General features: G+C 36.9%; 2 protein-coding genes across 17 annotated transcripts in view; one reads left to right on the top strand and one right to left on the bottom strand.

Moving 5' to 3' along the window:
* The window catches only part of Supt20h (SPT20 homolog, SAGA complex component), a 41,246-nt gene extending 31,998 nt beyond the window's left edge, over positions 1–9,248 (top strand). For 10 of the 14 annotated variants that reach the window (XM_010635218.2, XM_010635217.2, XM_010635216.2 and 7 more), the window contains 3 exons: positions 6,568–6,673; positions 8,124–8,227; positions 8,935–9,248. In XM_010635218.2, the coding sequence (XP_010633520.1) occupies positions 6,568–6,673; positions 8,124–8,227; positions 8,935–9,069 (345 nt within the window). In that variant the 3' untranslated portion in view covers positions 9,070–9,248. The remainder of the gene's footprint in view (positions 1–6,567; positions 6,674–8,123; positions 8,228–8,934) is intronic. The other 4 variants (XM_010635215.2, XM_033759961.1, XM_010635221.2 and 1 more) reach the window with 2 other exon arrangements.
* Positions 9,249–9,371: 123 nt separating this feature from the next.
* On the bottom strand, positions 9,372–16,867 carry Exosc8 (exosome component 8). 3 transcript variants are annotated; one of them, XM_010635223.3, is made up of 11 exons: positions 16,802–16,867; positions 15,714–15,750; positions 15,498–15,561; positions 15,070–15,143; positions 13,827–13,872; positions 13,060–13,165; positions 12,922–12,967; positions 11,794–11,890; positions 10,858–10,978; positions 9,913–10,019; positions 9,372–9,593 (listed from the first exon to the last, which is right to left on the bottom strand). In XM_010635223.3, the coding sequence occupies exons 1-11, from the start codon at positions 16,816–16,818 to the stop codon at positions 9,478–9,480; spliced, it is 831 nt and encodes a 276-aa protein (XP_010633525.1). In that variant the 5' UTR covers positions 16,819–16,867; the 3' UTR covers positions 9,372–9,477. The 3 variants fall into 3 exon arrangements, with proteins under 3 accessions (XP_010633525.1, XP_010633526.1, XP_010633527.1); XM_010635224.2 differs by lacking the exon at positions 16,802–16,867 and adding an exon at positions 16,635–16,795; XM_010635225.2 differs by lacking the exon at positions 16,802–16,867 and adding an exon at positions 16,264–16,606.
* Between the last annotated feature and the right edge of the window lie 2,779 nt (positions 16,868–19,646).

Genomic DNA, 19,646 nt, shown 5'->3' with positions numbered 1-19,646 from the left:
CCCCCCCCCCCCAGTCTTAGAGAAGTGAAACTTCATGCCCAGTAAACAGCTCCATTTCCTCCCCCTTTTGATTGCTGGCAGTCACCATTCTGCTTTATATTTCCGTGAGTCTGAGTTCACTAGCTATTTCACATTAAGTGAAATCATACAGCATTTGTCCTTTAGGGTCTGGCTTATTATCTCTTCAGAGAGATTATTCTTTTGGATATATACCTAGAGGTAAACTTGCTGGGCCTTACGGTAATTCTTTTACTTTTTTGAGAAGCACCATAGTGTTTTCTATAAGGGCTCCAAAGCATAGGAGTTGAAGTTTGTCCAAATCCTTATAATACTTGTTATTTTCTGGGTTTTGGGCTGTTTTATTTTGGGCGCTGGGGATCAAACAGAGAGTCTTGTGTATGTTAAGCATGCACTCTGCCACTGAGCTTCTATACCCACCCCTGTCTATTGTTTTTAATCACAGCCATTATAATGAATGTGAGGTAGTAATCTCTTTGTTTTTATTTGCACTTCCCTAGTGAACAGTGATGTGTACATCCTTTCCGATGTGACCATTTTATTTCATCTTTAGAGAAGTGTGTTCAGGACCTTTGCGTATTTTTGGTTAGGATTTTTTTTTTTTTTTTTTTCAATTGTGAAGTTCTCTATATATTCTTAGGGTTTCTTTCTTTTCTTTTCTTTTTTTTTTTTGGTACTGGGGATTGAACTCAGGACCTTATTCTTGTGAGGCAGGTGGCAGCACCACTGAGCTAAATCCTGGCCCTCTATATATTCTTTTTCTACTTATATATCAGGTGTGTCATACTTACATTTGTAGGTTCCTTCTCTTTGTATTCACACAAAAGTTAATTTTGACCTAGTTCATTTTATCCATTTTTGCTTTCCTTGCTTATGATTTAGGATAAAATTTATTGCCAAATATAGTATCCTAAGCTTTTTCCCTGTGTTTTTCGTTATGAGTTCTACAGTTCTAAGTCTCTCTTTTAATGTATTTATAGGCTAAGTATAATGGTGCACACATATAATCCTAGCACTCTGGAGGCTGAGGCAGGAGGATCACTGCAATTTGAGTCCAGCCTGAGCTACATAGTAAGTTCAAGGCCTGCCTGAACTGCATAGGGAGACCCTGTCTCAAAAAAACAATAAGTGAATGAATGAATGAATGTATTTATTTATTTATTTTTCATTGCTTTTTGAGACAGGGCCTCACTATGTAGTTCGGGCTGGCATCGAATTTATGGTGATCCTCCTGCTTCAGCCTTCTAAGCACTGGGATTACAGGTGTGTACTATCACACCTGGCTCTTTAAATTTAATGAAAATGCTTCCCACTTAAATTGTATGCTTTTGAGAAATCTGTTGCCAGTCTAGTTTTCTTGCTGGTCTGGTGTATTTATCTAGTCATTTTGGTTGGGACCTGAAGGTTTATCTTCAAAGACTAATATTTTCACTTTGTGTTTTGTTTTTTGGGTTTTTTTGTTTTGTTTTGTTTTGTTTTTGGTTGCTGGTAGTGGTGTTTTTGTTTTGTTTTGGGGGTTTTTTTGTGTGGTTTTTTTTTTCTTTTTCATTTGTTTGTGTTTTTAAGGGGGTGTTTTTGAGATAGGGTCTCACTCAATGCAGGCTGGCTTTGAACTCACTATGTAGCCCAGGCTGGCCTCCTGCCTCAGCCTCCCAAGTGCTGGGATTATGGGCGTGTACCACCATGCCGGGCTCCATTTCGTTTTGAGACAGAGTCTGCTAAAGTTTCTAAATTGCCCAATCTGGGCTTAAATTTGCAATCCTCATGCCTCAGCCTCCCACAATACTAAGATGTACAGGCAGTGTACCACCATGCCCAGCTTTCATTTCTAGTTTAAGTCCATTGAAAACATACTTTTGTTAATGTTTGTTTTATGACCCAGAACATAATCTGTTTTATTAAATATTCTATATATGTGTGAGAAAATGTGTATCACATGCTGAGTGTTCTATATCTCTTGTAGCATGTTGTTTGATGGCAGTTTTCAAGTCTAGTCCTTACTGAATCGCTTTCTTTTGCTTCATCAGTTTACTGAGAATACTCCAGCACAAACTGGAAATTTCTGTTTCTCCTTTTAGTTCTGTCAGTTTTTGCTGAAGGTTATTTTTGAAGCTGTATTGTTGGGTATGTGCACATTTAGGATTGTCTTCTTAAACTTAATAAATGACCTTTTTATCCAGTAATATTAATGTTTTTGCTCTGTCTTAATATTAGTGTAATATATCTTTATCCTTTTAGTTTTTCAAGTATTTTTATTATCTTTTATTCAAGATATGTAATCATTCCTGCATGTTTGTGAATATTTACTTCCATTTGTGATATATACAATTTTTTTTTACTTTTTGGATTTTTTTTGTTTGTTTTATAATAGCTGTGTGTTGGAGTTGATGTGGTTTGCCTTTTTTGGGGGGTACTGGGGATCAAACTCGGGTCCTTGTGCTTGTGAGGCAGGTGGCGGAAACACTGAGCTAAATCTCTGGCCCCTTGGTTTGCTTTTTTTATGTTGTTCTCTTTATGAATCTTGTTCCAAGTTCAAGAAGGTTCTCTTAAATCAGCTCTGTGCTTTTTTTGTTCAGCAATGTCCCCTCGATAAGTGCAGGTTTTTAAAAACGTTTGGTTTATATATTTTTTAATTGATCTTTTATTTATTTTAATTAATTAATCTAAAAATTCCGAGGCAGGGCTCTCACTATGTTGCACCAGGGGATCCCAAATTCTGGGCACAAGCGGTCTCCTTGCCTCAGCATCCTGGGCAGCTGGGACTCCCGCCCCTCTCCAACCAGGTAGAACTGCTTCAGGCCTTGCAGCCACCTGGCAGATGGGTGGACAATAAGCCATCTCCCTGTGACCCTGACTAAGTGCTCTGATGATTTATATCATACTGAAATATTTTCAGCTGATGTATCTTTGCTATGCAGGTTTTTAATTTTGACAAAGTCCAAGTTCATTTCTTTTATATAATGTATTTTTGTTATCAAGATTGAGACCTAGTCCCAAGATTTTTTTCCAATATTTTATCTAATGGTTTTATAGTTTTTATTTTAAATTATATCCCATTTTTAGGTAATTTCTGAATAAAGTATGTAAGATTTAGGTCCATTTAGTATGTTTTAGAGGAGTGAGACTGTAAATGTTCAGTTGCCTCAGCATCAGTTGTTGAAAAGCTGTCCCTCATCAATTGAATTACTTTGTCTCCTGTGTTACTTGGCTGTGTGGATCTGTTTCTGGGTTCTCTGTCCTTTTCATTTGGTCTTTTATTACTTAACCAATGGATACCTCCCTGCCTTATATTATACATCCTATAGTAAGCTTTAAAACAGAATGATACTTCCCATTTTATTGTTTTTCAAAATTGTAGCTAATTTAGATCTTTTATCTTTGCATACAAATTCTGGACTCACCTATCTATCTACAAGGAAAAAAAAGACGTTTTTAGGTTTTTTTTAAGAAATTAAATTAAACCTGTTGAACTGTTTGAGAGAATTCTTTCTTAAACTACCATTTGCTTATAAGGGCATTTTGCCTTTCTTTTTAATCTTTATGCCTTTTATTTCATTTCTTGAGTTGCTATGTTCAGACATTCAAGTATTATATTGCAAAGGATGTTTTTTTTTTTATTACAGATTTATGAAACTCTTAGGCAAGTGCAATATAATGAGACTTTGTCTTAAGTGCAAAAAATCTTAATTATTAATGTAGCATCAAACAATAAATGCAGGTTCAATTCTAAAAATACTTTTTCAAATCTTAAAAATGTTATATTTTTATAGTCTTTGTCTTATTCTTTTTAGAAAACCTAATTTTTGTACTTTTTTTATTCATTAAGTTTATTGGTACATTTTAATTATAAAGCATGATGACATTCATCATTGGGAATTTGTACCTTTACATGACCCATCTTTTTTCCCATTCCCTTGCCATCCCTTTAACCCCTCCGACCCTCCCTATTTACAAAGACTTTGTTTCTATTTTTTTCCTTATCTTTTTTCCTTTTCCTTCTTTTCTTTTCCCTATTCCTCTCACTTCTCCTTCCCCTTTAAGATCTTTTCTTCCTGTTTCACATTATCTGTTACACCTTTTGATCCTTATTTATGCTTTCACTTTCTCATACCTGAGACAGTATTTGGTAATTATACTTTTGTCCTGTTTATTTCACTTAAGAATATGGCCTCAGTGTGCATCCATTTAGCTGTAAATGACTCTTGTTTCTGTTTGTTTGCTTGTTTGGTACTGGGGATCAAACTTGGGTCTTTGTGCTTGCCAGGCTAAATCCCCAGCCCAAGTTTCTCATTCTTTATGGTTAAGTAGTACTCTCATTTTATTTTTAAAAGCACACATTTTCTTTATCCAGTCTCCAGTTGATGGGCAATTGGGCTGTTTCCAAGTTTTAGTATATATCACTGTGGTATGATTCTTTTAATTCTTTTGGGAAGATAGTCAGAAGGGGAACAGCTGGGTCAAATGGGACCTTAATCCTCCATGTTGATTTCCACAGTGGTTGCACCAGTCTGCACTCCCACAGCCCCAACCAGCATTTGTTGATCTCTTCATAGCAGCTATTCTTTCTGAAGTGAGGTGGAATCTCGGTGTTGTTTTCATCTGCATCTCTCGAATGACCAATGATGTTTAACAATTTTTCATAATGATTATTTGCAGGTTTTACTTCTTTGGGAAATGTTTAATTTCAGATACCCATTTTTTAATTGTGTCTTTAAATTTGGAGTCTGATTGTTTAAAGTTCTTTATATATTCTAGATAGTACTCCTTTGTGTAAGGAACAGCTGGTAAAATTTTTTCCCACATTATAGGTTGTCTCTTAGCTCTGTTGGTGGTTTCTCTTGCAGTGCGGAAGCTTTTTAATAAGATGAGATCCCAGTTGTTATGTGCTAGTTCCCGTGCTGAGGTTTTGTTCATAAAGTCTTTTCCTATGCCAGTGTCTTCAAGAGTTCTGCCTAACCTCTCTTCCAGCAAGTTTAGTGTTTCTGTTTTAATAATTAGATCTTTGATCCACTTTGATATTAGTTTACTGCATGGTGAAAGATATGAGTATAGTTTTAATCTGTGGCAAGTTGAAATCCAGTTTTTCCAGTACCGTTTATTAAAGAGGCTATCTTTTCCTCCAGTGAGAGTGGTTGGTTCCTTTGTCAAGAGATGAGGTGACTTAAGTGTCTGCAGTTTTGTCTACATCTTCTCATGTATTCCACTAATCCTTGAGTCTGTTTCTTTGCCAGTGTCATGCTGTTTTTGTCAGAGTGGCTTTGTAGTATAGCTTCATGTTGGAGATTGTCATACCTCTGTCATGTCTACGTTGCCTAGAATTGCTTTTGCTATTCTAGTTCTTTTCTGGTTCCAAATGAATTTTTGGATTGTTTTCTCTAGTTCTATGAAGAATACTGTTGGGATTTCAATCAGTATTGCATTGAATCTATAAAGAAGTTTTGGAAGGATGGCCATTTTCACTATATTGGTTCTTCCTACCCAGGAATAAGAGATATCTTTCCATTTTCTTATATCCTCTTCAACCTGTTTTTCAGAGTGCTGAGTTTTCAAGGTAGAGGTCTTTTGCATCCTTTGTTCGATTGATTCCTAGATATTTCATTTTTTTGGATGCTATTGTGAAGGGAATTGTTTCCCCAATTTCTCACTCGGTGAGTCTGTCATTTGCGTGCAAGAAGGCTGTTGATTTTTGAGTGTTTACCTTATATCCAGCCACTCTACTGAATGTGTCAATTAAGCCTAGAAGATTTTTAGCATTTTTCTGGGGGGGTCTATTTAGAATATCATGTCATCAGCAAATAAGTTTAACTTTCTTTATTATCTTTATTTTTATGACTAATGTTTCCAGTACTATACTATTTGTTTTTTGGTACCAGGGATGAACTCAGGACCTTGTGCTTACAAGGCAGGCAGCAGAACCACTGAGCTAAATCTCCAGCTCTCTAGAGCTATATTGAATAACAGTGGTGATAGTGGACATCCTTGCTTTGTTCCTGATTTTAGCATGAAATATTTTGGTTTAGTATGATGTTGGCTATTAGTTTTTCATAGATAGCCTTTTTGAGATTGAGATAAAGAACATCTATTCAAATTTCTTTTAGGGTTTTTAACATGGGTTGGCATTGGATTTTTGTCGAACACTTTTTCTGCATCTATTGAGATTTTTGTCGTTTGTTAATATACTGTATTACATTTATTGATTTCTATATGTTGAACCATCCTTGCATCCCTGGGATGAATCTGACTTGGTCAGGGTGTATGACCTCTTGATCTTGATGATCCTCTGTATTATTTGCCAGTATCTTACTGAGGATTTTTGCACCTATATTCATTAGGGAGATTGGCCTCTAGTTCTTTTTTTTTTGTTTTGTTTTGTTTGTTTTTGGTTGAGTCTTTGCTTTCAGAATCAAAGTAATGCTTGATTCCAGGAATTAATTTGGGAGTATTGCTTCCCTTTCGATATATTTTTTCTTATACAAGAAAAAATTATTTTCACAATCTGAAAATTATTTTTCCTGTTTTTATAAGTTATTTATTATTTTTTTAATTCAGAGTTCTGAACAAGGTTCAGCTAGCCAAGAACAGGCCTTATCTGCTCAGCATCCTGCTGTTATTAACCTTACTGGAGTAGGAGGCTTTACGCAGTCACAGGCAGCTGGTACGTATCTTCGTAATTTTATATGCTAATTGTACTAAAAGTAATGTATATAGAATCTTGCCACTTACTTTTTTCCTTTCCTTGCAAACTAATCAAGAAAAAGTGAGTTTATATTTAATTTGTGAACTATTAAGTAGATTTACTAATGACTGAGAATTTTTTCATTTAACAGTTGAGAGCTTTTAATACAATATAGCAATTGTTTTCCTGTTACAGTTTACTGACAAAATTTTGATTACCTAGCTTGTAAGCTACCAAAGCTATTTTCAGTGTTTATAATATCTTCACTTTTCAGTTTCTTTAGGTACTTGAGCTACACGTTCCTAGACAGCACAATTTTTTGTTTCATTCTGATACCTTACATTTTCTGACAATAACTTCTGTAAACCATTTGTAAAAAGTGAAACTAAACTGAAGGACTACACACTGCTTCTAGCAGTAAATATTTAACCAAATAATAATGATTATTTTTGTCAATTGAAAACAATCATTCTAATTTCACTTTTATTTAAAACCAATAAGCTACATTCATAAGAGAGCTAGGATAGAATTTTAGGATTTAATGAGTGAACATGTCAACATTATGAGTTGTCACATTAGGCTGTGATACTTTTGCATTTCTGTATAATCCCCCATTCCTGAATTTAGAAGTTCTTTAGCATAGAATCAAGGTTTTCATTTTGAAAATAAGTAATTTTTCCCTAAAGTTCTAATTAAGAGCTAACTTCCAAATGGAAGTTCATAACTATATCCCACTACGAACCATACAAATTATAAATTTTCTAAAATGGCAATAAGGTAAATTTAGTGGAAAGGACTCTAGGCTAAAAAATGGGAATGTTTCTGGCTCCAGATTTATCACTGATTAGTCACTTAACACATTTCAGCCAGCTTGAACCACCAGTGGTTCAGAGCCAAGCAGCAGCAAGACATAGGAATTACAGCCCTGTCATGAACATGTTTAATCATATAGACCTTAAACTTCATTTGTATATGAAAGGCTTAAACATGGTCTCATCAGCTAAAATTGTTTGCCACCATTGTTGTTAATAGTCTGATATTTATCTCTATTATAACACTTGTCTACAAATTTTGTCATTGTGATAGTTTGGGTTTCTTCCATTTCTTTTCCTATTTCACTGGGTATGTTTTTAAAATTATGTGCCCTATATCATACAAGAGGTAGTTATTTTTAAAATAGCACCAATAATCAAATTTCACTGAGAGTCGGGGGGGGGCTTGGCACATGTGCACTCCCTTTGTGTCCAGAAAGTTCCATAATCGTGACACCTTCAACAGGAGACTAAATTTATTCTGAAATGTCTGTGATTTGACACTTAGAATTAATCATACTGCTAACTTTTCTACTATTTCATTTTCTGTGTTGTCCTTTCCTAACCTGGTAGCCTTCACTTTTTGACTGGCCTGCTCTCCCTTCTCCTCTCTGTAGTGTTGTCTCAGCTTGGCTCTGCCGAGAACAGACCTGAGCAAAGCCTCCCTCAGCACAGACTCCAGCTCTCCTCTGCCTTTCAGCAGCAGCAGCAGCAGATCCAAGTAATCCAGCAACTTCACTCGCATTACATTTTTTTAAAGATACTCAGCTCCAAAAGTACCTCAAAATATCTTTTTTAATTTTACTAAGACTATACAGTAACTGGTAAATAACAGTAAATTTTATTTAAAAGTTTGACATCTTAGCCAGTCAACTTGGAGCACTGAATATATTTTGTACATTTACTTAAGCCTCTTTTCCTAATTTAGAACTTGTCTTAAAATGCTGGTGGCACATTAATATACATTTTTCTGGTTGGCAGTATTTTAAAATAATTCTAAGTGCCAATGGTTAACTTTGAAATAGTGTACTGCAGAAGTGTTCCTAAATGTCATACCGGTTTATATAGAAAACTGTTATAGGAAGGCAAGTCGGAATATTATACTTGAATATCTTGACATTCACAATGGTCCTATATTGCTGTAAACTATCATTGTATAAGAAAATGGTAACTGAAGTTGCTGAGTTACTGCAGTTTAGACTGGCAGGGCAAAGTAACAATTCTGAAGTTTGTCAAGAATCATTTAAAAGCCCTCAGCAGGCTTCTTTCTGTGCCACTGGTGCTGTTTGACTGTGCACTGTCTCAGTGTGTTACCTTTTTGTTACCTTGGTGCTCTCCTCCCTTTCAGGCCATTATTCTCAGGAATTCTCAGCACCTTTCCACACCTGTTTTTAACCTAACTTGAATCTTTCCCCTTCATTTTTGCAGCAGTTGCAATTCTTGCAGCATCAAATGGCTATGGCGGCGGCAGCAGCACAAACAGCTCAGCTACATCATCAACATACAGACAACCAGTCAAAAAGTAAAATGAAGAGAGGCACTCCAACCACTCCCAAATTCTGAGTTTTCTTTTTTCTTTCTCTCCTTTAAAATCCCAAGAGCATTGAATCAAAAGAACTGAGTTTTTACTTCATCTTTTTTTAATGTGTCCATATTTTACACTGCTAAATGTACAAAATTTTATACAAAAGTACAACCTATGATTTTTAAATAAAAACAGGGAAATAGTTTAATGAACTACTAATAGTTCAGTGAACTAGGTTGGTTTGCTTAGGTTGTTGCTTTTTAAAAATAGTTTTACTGTACATAATATATATATATATATATATATATATATATATATATATAGGTGAGGAAATATTACAAACATCCTTTCAGAAGAGTGTAGTTTGATATTTATTTAGTATAAAAAGTTTGTGCAGTCTAACAAATACAGTTTTTACAAATCTGTTTTGAAAATGTGGTGATTGTTTATTCGGTTTTCATACTCTTAATTACTTCATCCATTAGTTTTTTTACTTCCTTGTGTCTTGTAACTGCTCGGCTCATACAGTCCTGAAGTTTAGCTCCAGTCAGTCCACTTCCACCTGAAAAATCATTGAGCCAATACTTTCAATGTCTTAAGTTCTTTTATAAAACATCAAGGTCATGCCAAATTACAGAGCCAAAAAAAAAAAGGAAACTGTCTATCAGTGGTATGACCTCCAGATTTGCAAATTACGTTACAGGACCTACAATAGAGACTGCTAGATATTGAGAACCACTGATATACAGATAGCAAATAAATTAGTAAACTTAAGTTACATAAGCAATAAGATTTGCTACATTCCATTTGCCCACTCTAATACATGTTTCACACTAAGTTTTCAGTTCCATATGCTTGAAACTGGGGTAGCAGGAACCTGCCTGGTTTATGAAGACAACAGAGCCTGCCTTCCTCATCCATTACTACTGTTAAGGTTCCTGTTGCCAGATGCTCCTCCTCTCCAGTAGGGTCAACTATTAGCAAAGTGCTATTAAAAAAAAGAAAGAAACGTTATCAAATCCATAGAACACCTTTTACTTGAAAAGAATATTAAATGTATTACCTGCATTTTAGTTTAGGTATAAAGGAGCTAGACTAGAACTGGTAGGAAAAATAGCAACCTAAAATCTGACAATTTTTTTAAAATCTGCTCTTAAATTTTTTAGTATATTAAAGTCCTAGGCAGACACTGAATATAGCTTCAGCTACACCCTTAGTGAAAGAATTGAAAATAATATATATATATATATTGTATATAGTATATATCTATACTATATAGTATGTATATAGTAAATATATACTATATAGTATAATATATATATATCACATATATAGTGTATACATATATATTGTATATAGTTAAGCGGTAATGTGCTTGCCTAGTATGCATAAAGCTCTGAGTTTAATCCCCAGCAACACACCCACAAAAATATCACAAGATTGCATTGGAGTAAGTAAACCAAGGAACACAGAAGTGAGTAGAGAATTAATCATCCAAATCACGATGCTTATGAAGTGTAAGGGTTGACAGAGATAAGTGTGCAAAGACTCAAATGTCCAGGCTATGCCAGGCATGGTGGTGCATGCCTATGAATCCCAGCACTTGGAAGGCTGAGGCAGGAAGATTGCTACGAGTTTTGAACCCAGGCTACTCTGAATTCAAAACCAGCCTAAAATATGTAGCAAGACCCTGTCTCAAAAGAAAAAAAGAAAAGAAAATGTCCACAGCAACTAGAATATATGGTCACTGTAGGCATTTCTCTCAAGAGTTATAACCATTACTTTAACTTTGAATGTAGAAATCTTTCAATGTTTGGTTAACTTACTCATCAAACACAGCAAAAGAAGTTGCAACTGGGTGATTTCTAATATTTAAGTAATTTTTCTTCTTTAAATTAACTTCTGCTAGAGCAGTTTCTTCATTTATAGAGACTTCAGGCAACTGTACTAGAAAAAGGGCAAAGAAGCAGATTAAGTCTATTATAAAGGTTTCTGACCTTTAATTCATTTTTTTCCTCTGTCTTGTTTAAGAAATCAAATGTCTAGCCCTTTTCTATATGCCAGGCACTGTTTTAAGCATTTTTACATGTTCATTGTATTAATTCACTCACCAACAGTTACAAAGTACTGTCATCCCCATTTTATTATTTAGATTAGGAAATTTAAGCACAATGATAGATATGATTCAAACTTAAGCCTTTGCTTTTAACTACTGTACTGTAAGACTGCTGTTTCATCACATCTTCAGTTGTACTGTCAACTCAGCAATGCAATATTCAGAATAAGTATAGGTTCCTGGAATCCTAACAAACCACCAGCCTACCCACTGAGGAACTTTTACCATTAAAGGTGAGATTTATGGCTTTACAGTAAAAACAAATCCATTCCACTCTTCCAGGCAACACATAAAAACTCAAAGAAGACTCGTATATCTATCTTCACCAATTCAAACAGGTATAGTGAGGTCAACTCTAGAAGGTATTCAACTAGAGAATACAAAATTTCAAAGTATATTTGGAAAATCATGTCAGTAAGTTAATTTAGGAACACTTGATTGGTGACTCTTAGTAAAAACCCTTGAGGGGCTGGGGATTTAGCTCAGTGGTTCGACCACCTGCCTCCCAAGCGCAAGGACCGAGTTCGATCCCTGGTACCAAAAAAAACCTTGACAGTTCATTGAGCAAATGTACATTAAATATGCCACAAAAATAGAACATTCCAACTCAATTGGAGGAATGCTGCCTTTTATTAAAGCTACTTACCATTTTTTAAAGCCGCTAACAAAGCAAATGTGCAGGCATCCAAAATGTTCCCATCATAGTCAAGGCAAATGAGATCACAGTATAGAACCCAAGCGAGCTAAAATAGTTTACACAAAAAGAGATTAAATCTTCTGGAGGTTAAATGTTATTTGCTTAGAACTATAGAACCTTTGGCTAGACAAGATACATTTCAAGGCTCAAAAGCTGTTTAAAATGCTCTTATAAAGTAGAAATTTTAAAAAGTGGACATGTTGGTTGAAAAGCTGGAATGACTACCAAATGACAAGTGACAGAAATCTCCATTTCCCTCATGGGGTTCAGCTGTAGAGGGAATTTCCCTTTCTCCTTGCTAGATTAGATGCGGGAAATGCTTTTGAAAGCCCTAAATAAAATTCAAACTATACTTTCCCACAAAAACCTTAATAAATGAAATATATTTTGCTTTTACAGTGCTAATTTGTATACAGCCTAACAAGAAAAGCCTCTCTAGATCTTAACATAATCCCTGTAGCACAATCAAAAATTAACTTGCTATAAAGAAGAAAAATTCATTTTTCTCTTAAAAGGTGGGGAGAAATTAGCTTAAAAGATGGTTCCAAGGGAAAGCCGGGCGTGGTGGCACATGCCTGTAATCCCAGCACTCGGGAGGATGAGGCAGGAGGACCACTGAGTTCGAGATCAGCCTGGACTACATAGTAAGTTCCAGGTCAGTCTCAACTATATAGTGAGACCCTGTCTCAAAAAAACAGGAAAAAAAAAAGATCCAAGGGAGAAAAAAAACTTAGTTGAACTTGTTTTTTTATGAACTACATAGTTTATTTAGATAATTATAGAGTAAGACTTTTTTTCTGAATTCCATCTAAAATTTATAAGCCCTCCATATGTAACACTATTGTGTTTACTTTTCCCCATAAAAACACTTCAACATAAAAGCACATTAGCCGGGCATGGTGGCACATGCCTGTAATCCCAGCACTCGGGGAGGCTGAGGCAGGAGGATTGCTGTGAGATCAAGACCAGCCTGGGCTACATAGTGAGCTCCAGGTCAGTTTCAACTACATAGTGAGAGCCTGTCTCAAAAAACAAAAAATAAATAAATAAATAAATAAAAGCTCATTGTTCTCTTACCTTTCCTGAAGAAATACATAAATCTTCTTTCTGAATTATCTGCGAACTTGATTTAAAATGATGAAAGACCACAGTAAATGAAAGGTCAAAAACTATTTGAAAATAAATGATAGTAAAATTTTATCATACCAGTCTTACTTTTCAATGACATCTGCAATGAACTGGCTAGCCACCTGGGCCTCCTCTCCAGGAGGTCCAGACCGAAATCTCGAAGAACACAGGGGTGGTAGATCCACATTAGGAACTGAATGAAAGAAACACCCCGTAGCTATGAGCTAAACTTCGCCTTCTGAAGCACTAAAGGCATTATAATCCACAGCAAACGCAATTGTGACTATGGACAGACTTGCAAGCAGAAATCAAGGGAACTATTCTTCTTGGCTTTTGTAAGATGCCACTCCTAGGCTTAGATTAAAAAGAGAATCTATACTTTTCTCATGTTTTTCCACACAGTTTCATTGTTTTAGAAATTTACATAAGGCCTCAATACTAAATCTTTCACATTTTCCTGGGTTCTTTTGAAAATGCTTTAATTTGCAACAGTATAGTCCCTCTCCTCACACCTGCTTTTTGTACTTTGGGTCCTACCATAAAGAACAAGTGGTCCACGACGAAAAAATTGCATAGTTCAAAACAAGAGTTACGTAAACAGAAGTTTGCAGTGACAGCCCTTTGTCTAAAAAAATTCTATTTCACTGGTAGATGACAAATGAACATATAAATAACTGCTAAATCTGACAAAGGTTAAATTTATGACATTTTTTATTTTGCTATTCTGCTTTTAGCACTTTTAGAAATGTGCTTTATTCCCTTTATTTCTGAATGTTAGGAATACTCTTCAGCTCAACTACCAGGGTTTATTCGAATTAAAGGTTACAGTATTTATGTAAAATAATTTAACTTACCAACATATCCTTTATCAGGGGCATCTGCTGGTGGTACTGCAAATTCCTATAGAAGCAAACAAATGTTTCCTACTGAAAGAAGCTACTGAAAAATTGTGAAGACAGTTTGGTGGTCACTTACGGAAGGGTCCACCAAAGACCACTTCATTACCAGCTCATGAGCATCTATTGTGCCGAGGAATTCTGTCAGGAGCTCATGGAGACTAGCACCCATCCTTACATGAGCTTTCCAAGGTACCAATGCAATATAGTAAAGTGGGCTACACCACAGTGCTGTGCATCAAGACTGAGTATCTTTAAAACTATTCACTGGCTTTCTGCCCACCCTCCTTCCACTCATTTGGTACCCAAGAAGGTGAAATGAATCCCCAGGTGGTATTGACAGATTTAGGTACTAGTATGGTCGACAGTAAAAGCCGTAGAATCACTAACCCAGTTCGATGTCAGACCCACATTTACTGGGTGAGACATCTAGGGCAAGTTGTTTAAACCCCTTTGAACCTCTTGATTTGACAAATGGGCAGAAGAATGGGCCTACTCTTAGGGACTGCTAATGAAGAACAAATGATACAATTCAATAAAGTCCCTAAGATAAATCCTTTCAAGACGTAAATGCTCCAGTCTTAGTAGATATCACCCCAACTTTAACAAAGACTCTGAACTCAGATTAAGTAACACAGGGTAAAAAGAAGTCAAAAAAAGCACAGGATCAAGAATCAGATTTAGGTCTATGTTTTGCTTATGCACCTTGTATATCTGGAAAAGTTACTGAACCTCGTCTATTAAACAGGCAATGGAAACAATTCTGTATAGCACCTAAAATAGTACCTGGAACATAGTAAGTGCTCACTAAATAAATAGTAGCTATTAGTCCCTTCACGCCTTTCTTGTAAAGCACTCAAATGTCTACACATTTACACATTGAAGGCTATCACTGGCTAAGAGGATATCAATATAAAATCTTGCTGAATTTCTCAAATATAACCAAAATTTTAAAACTAAAGGTAATGATGCAAAATGTTTCTTTTCAATTATCTAATAAATACTAATTTTAATTTAAAAAATCAAACAGATTGCATTATCTGATACTCGCAGGCAAAAGCTCTTGAGAAATTAAAACAAATACTAAAAACTTAACACCTGTCTAATCTACAATAGAATTACAGATGTATATTATTATCTAATAAATATTTGAAGCTAATTTGGTAACTCAAATGTCAGCAGTTACACATATTAAACCTACCGCTTTAATGCCACAAATTACTGTAGTATTTCCCAGTTTAACTAAAGCAGATCCATCTGCCGTACTAATTGAACCTGAAAAGATAAATACAGTATTTAAGCAAGATGAAAAGTCAAAAGGGAAAAAAACAGCTATAGAATTAGTCTTAGTTTGCTACGCATGAAAATCTTGCTACCCCTCCCAGCTGCTTATGAAAAGTTATTCCAAGTTCAAGTCATCAATTTTAAAATGGCATTATTATTTACAGTTAGTGTTTTAAGAATTACTTTACAATTTTTCATTCAGTCACAGGGGTGATTATACAAATAAAATCTCAACACAAAATCATCGAATTCCAAAGACATGAAGAATTGGGCTGAAAAACTTTTAAGCAGTGCAGACTTTAAAGCTCCATAATGTCATATAACTGAATTGAAAATATATCCTACCTATGTTAACAGTTGTGGTTCGGAATTCACCAAGTTCTCTTCCATCAGGTCGGCAGTTCTCTTTCTAAATGTTTGTTTACAGTAAAATAGGTGACATTTTACATAACCAAGGGAAACACAATAGACTTCATTCATCCACATGAATTAGGTGGAATTTTGCCTTCAAAATCAACATATATTATCAAAAGCCATAATTTGTACATAACCTTTACTCACCAGAAATCTCCTGTAATACTCCAGAGGTTCCACTGTTCTGCAATGTGTTAAAAATATATCTAAGGTTAAGTTAATGAATTTTAAATCCAGAAGCTAGCAAAGATTTTGAGTGTGATGATGCAGCATAAATCTCCACAATTCAGTTTTGAATTCTGATTATTTATGTTGTCACATGTAATTATCAGAAGCAGATACCCTTGCAACAATCACATTCCACTGCTGTACTTAATGCTGCCTTAAACAATTAGAAGACCAAGATCCAAAGCCTTTAGGCACATGGAAAGGATTTACCCAGGTGCTAAAATAATCCTGTCTTTCTTGTTCTGAAGCAGAGATTCTTACCACAGTCAGTGATCGTGAAAAAAGTTACATCTTTATTTTCACTGAATTTAGCACTGCAGGCAATTTATAACTGCATTTATAACTGAATTTATAACTGCAGGCAATAAACCATAATTAGCAGTACCGGCAACCTTAACTACAGAGATCACAATTATAAATGTTTTTGTTTTTATACTATGGGAATTTAAAAGTGTAAATGCGTCCTTACTTTGAAATTCCAGAAGTTACCATACTCGCCACAGGATTTGTTAAGAAAGTTGTTAAACAAGTTTATACCTATATGAATTCTGGGTGTACAGTCATGAAAAGATAACTGTTTCGGCCTCATTGGTTTACTTTGGGATCTTAGTTTATCCATCTACAAACTTTACTGTGGGAGTCCATAAGCTTCAGGAGAATAGCACAAAAAAGCTTTTAAGGAAATCCGTCCAAAAACAGTACAGTTCTTTTCGAGATAAACTGCGGAGGGGGAGCTGGGGTGGCACGGGTCGACCGGACCAGTGTCCCTTCGGTACCGCACGTTCGCCGAGCACGGAACCGAGGCGCTCGCGGGGGTACACAGTCCCACTCCCGTCTCACCTGCGGGAAGCAGACCCTCTCCTGGTACTGACCATCTCCACGTCCTCCCACCCGCTGCTTCGGAGGAGGCGGAAAGGGGGCCTGGTGGAGTCAGGCGGCAGGCGAGTGGCTCTCAGCTAAAGTTTAGGGAAGCGGACACCACTCTACCTGCGGAAGGCGATACTCACTTGAACCCGGCCGCCATTTTCCTGCTCCTGCGTTGCGCATGCGCGCGCGCAGCTCTTGACGCGACTGCTCGGCCGGGCGGAAGAGACTCGGCAGGCGAGGGGCTGGTCCCATGCTCCTTCATGTTGACCTTCCTAGCCAAGCGCACTTTCTCCCCTGCGTTTCTTTTCCTTCTACGCATTTTGACGAATCTGCTGATACTGAAGTGTACCTCCTCAGAAAGAGGCTGGTAATTCAGAATGACACCGGCGGTTGAAGAGAACCAAACTTATAGCAAAGCATCCTCCTAATGCTTCTGAGTCTTTCCTCCCCCTTGGTCTTATGCTGGGCCCCGGCCTTTTCTCTCCCCAGGTAACGAGCTATTTGCTCCAGCACCTGAAACACGTAACTTTTTCACATTTTGTGCACCAAGTACACTGCGAATCGCAGAGCTGGCTCCAAAGGAGCAGCTGTGTTATAAACTGCTGTGACGCAGCTACCGCTCCCTCGCAGGCAGTGCTGCCAGAACAAACGCCTGACCCCCGATTAAGTAAATTTGCATGTCATACAAACAGTACTTTTTTTATAATAGCATCATGCTCCAACTAGTGCGTGTTATTAGTTGTTACCGGGGTTGGGGTGGGAGTGGGGAAAACTTGACAGTGTGATGATTTGCACAGCATTGTCAATGTAATGAATGCTACTGTATAATACACTTAAAATAGTAAATGTGATACTTTAACATTCCTGTAATCCAAGCGTTCTGGGAGGCTGAAGCAGGAGGCTTGAAAGTTCAAGCCCTTGTTTCAAAGTTTAAATTGTTTTAATTGAGTCTGTTGGTACATTTTAGGTATACAGTACAATTACATTGATTATTGGGATCTGGTACCTTTACATGACAGGTCTTGGTTCTCATTTTTTCCCGTTGTCCCTGCCCTCCCTTCACCCCCTTCAAAGTTTAGAATTAAAAATGGTATCTGGCCTTTACATGGCAGGTCTTGGTTCTCATTTTTTCCCGTTGTCCCTGCCCTCCCTTCACCCCCTTCAAAGTTTAGAATTAAAAAGGGTAGGGGGGCCAACCACTTTCCGGTCTCCCTCTGTCTCTCTTAGACAGAAGCTTTCTTTCCCTCAAGAAATTTTTCCTACTCTTAACCTCTGTTCCTAAAATTCATTCTATGAGTTCAGAGAACATGAACTTGCATTTCTTTCTCTCTCTCTCTCTCTCTCTCTCTCATTAAGTTTATTGGTACATTTTAGGTATATAGTACATTACATTTATCATTGGGATCTTGTACCTTTACATGACAGGTCTTGGTTCTCATTTTTTCCCCTTCTCCCTACCCTTCACCCCCTCCTATCCTCCCCATTTACAAACACTTTATTTCCATTTTTTCATTTTCTCATATTTTTTTCTTTTCCCTTATCTTTCCCCTACCCTTCCCACTTTCCCTCCACCTTTAGCCCTTTTCTTCCTATGAACTTGTCTTTCTGATATCTAGCAGGTTTTGGAGTTATATCTCTTCCCCCTATATCACTTTGGAGTTTTTCCACCAAGATTACTGGTCAGAGTTTGGAGACCAAAACTAAAATGTTAACTGGGCTATGAGGACAGTCAATACTTTGGCCCTGGCCCCTCTAGGTCTACAAGATGCAGGACACAAAGGAAACTTTCCTACAGGATCTTACATCTTGGTAAATGAAATTAGAGGAAGCAAAATTTTGGATTAAGGAGGATCACTGAAACAAATCAGTGAGGAAGCAATTACTATATTATGTAGAGCAGCACCAATTAAAACGTATCATGAATAATATGCAAAAACTATGTAAAGAGTGAAAAACTCTGAGACAAGCAAAATGCTCCTCAACAAGGGCCTTCTGCATCTCACTCTGGAGCTCAGCAAGTTCTTTCATCATCATCTCCTACTTATGGTCCTCAACAAGCTCTCTATCTCCACACCATCAACTTCCAGACCCATACTCTTGCCCAGGGTCACAGTATCCTCCACTACCTGTGATTAGACTCATAAATATATTCAATGACACATTGTGGCCATGGTTTCCTCCAGGCTAAGTCCAAGGTCTGGTAAGCGTCATCCTCCCAGGCTTTGTCAATGAGGTTAACGGAGTGGAGCATGTTTGAAATGTCTCTTCCAGAGTCAAGGATGTCTCTTCAGTGACATTAAGGTGAAGAGGGCCTTTACGTACATCTTGGAGTTGCAGATCGCTTGTTTGTCCATGTTGTGGGTGAAGAACTTGACAGGTATGAAGTCATATTCAACATGCATATCATACACCAAGACTGGAAGTTGTGCTGGGGCATTATCCATCAGAAGAAAAGTCATCTTGTAGGCAGTTTTTTTTAGAAAAAAATATTTCTTAACAGTTGGTTTGAACCCTTTGTGCAGCCCTTCCATGAACAACTGCCTGTGACACAGCTTTCACATTGGCCCTCTGTATAACAAGCAGTCTGGGCTTCTTCACATTGTTTCTTTTTTTAAACATTTTTATTAAATTATATCAGAAATTTTTAAAAAGATAATAAAATAAAAAGGATTGGGGATGCAGCTTATTGCATAAAGGGTTGGGTTCAATACACTACTGGAAAGAAACAATGTGGTGGGGTAAATTTACCCTTTATGTAAATTGTACAGTAGGCTAATTATATCTCCGTAAGACTGTTGAGAACTAGTAGCTGTTCATCTGAGATTCAAGTGGTCACTTGCGTTTTTCTTGCGGAATCTGGTACCCAGCGCCCCCTCTCCCATTCACTCACTGAGTGCCCAAAGTCGGCCTGCGTGTTCCTCGTCTCGCCGCCTGGGGGCGCTGTGGGCGGCGGGCGCCGGGCCGGCTCGGCCTTTCTGGCAGCGG

The sequence above is a fragment of the Fukomys damarensis genome, unplaced genomic scaffold, assembly GCF_012274545.1.
Source record: "Fukomys damarensis isolate Sample0158 unplaced genomic scaffold, DMR_v1.0_HiC HiC_scaffold_38, whole genome shotgun sequence".
Taxonomy (NCBI): Eukaryota; Metazoa; Chordata; class Mammalia; order Rodentia; family Bathyergidae; genus Fukomys; species Fukomys damarensis.
Note: the sequence above shows the minus strand (reverse complement) of the source record. Positions and strands in the feature narration are given on the sequence as shown.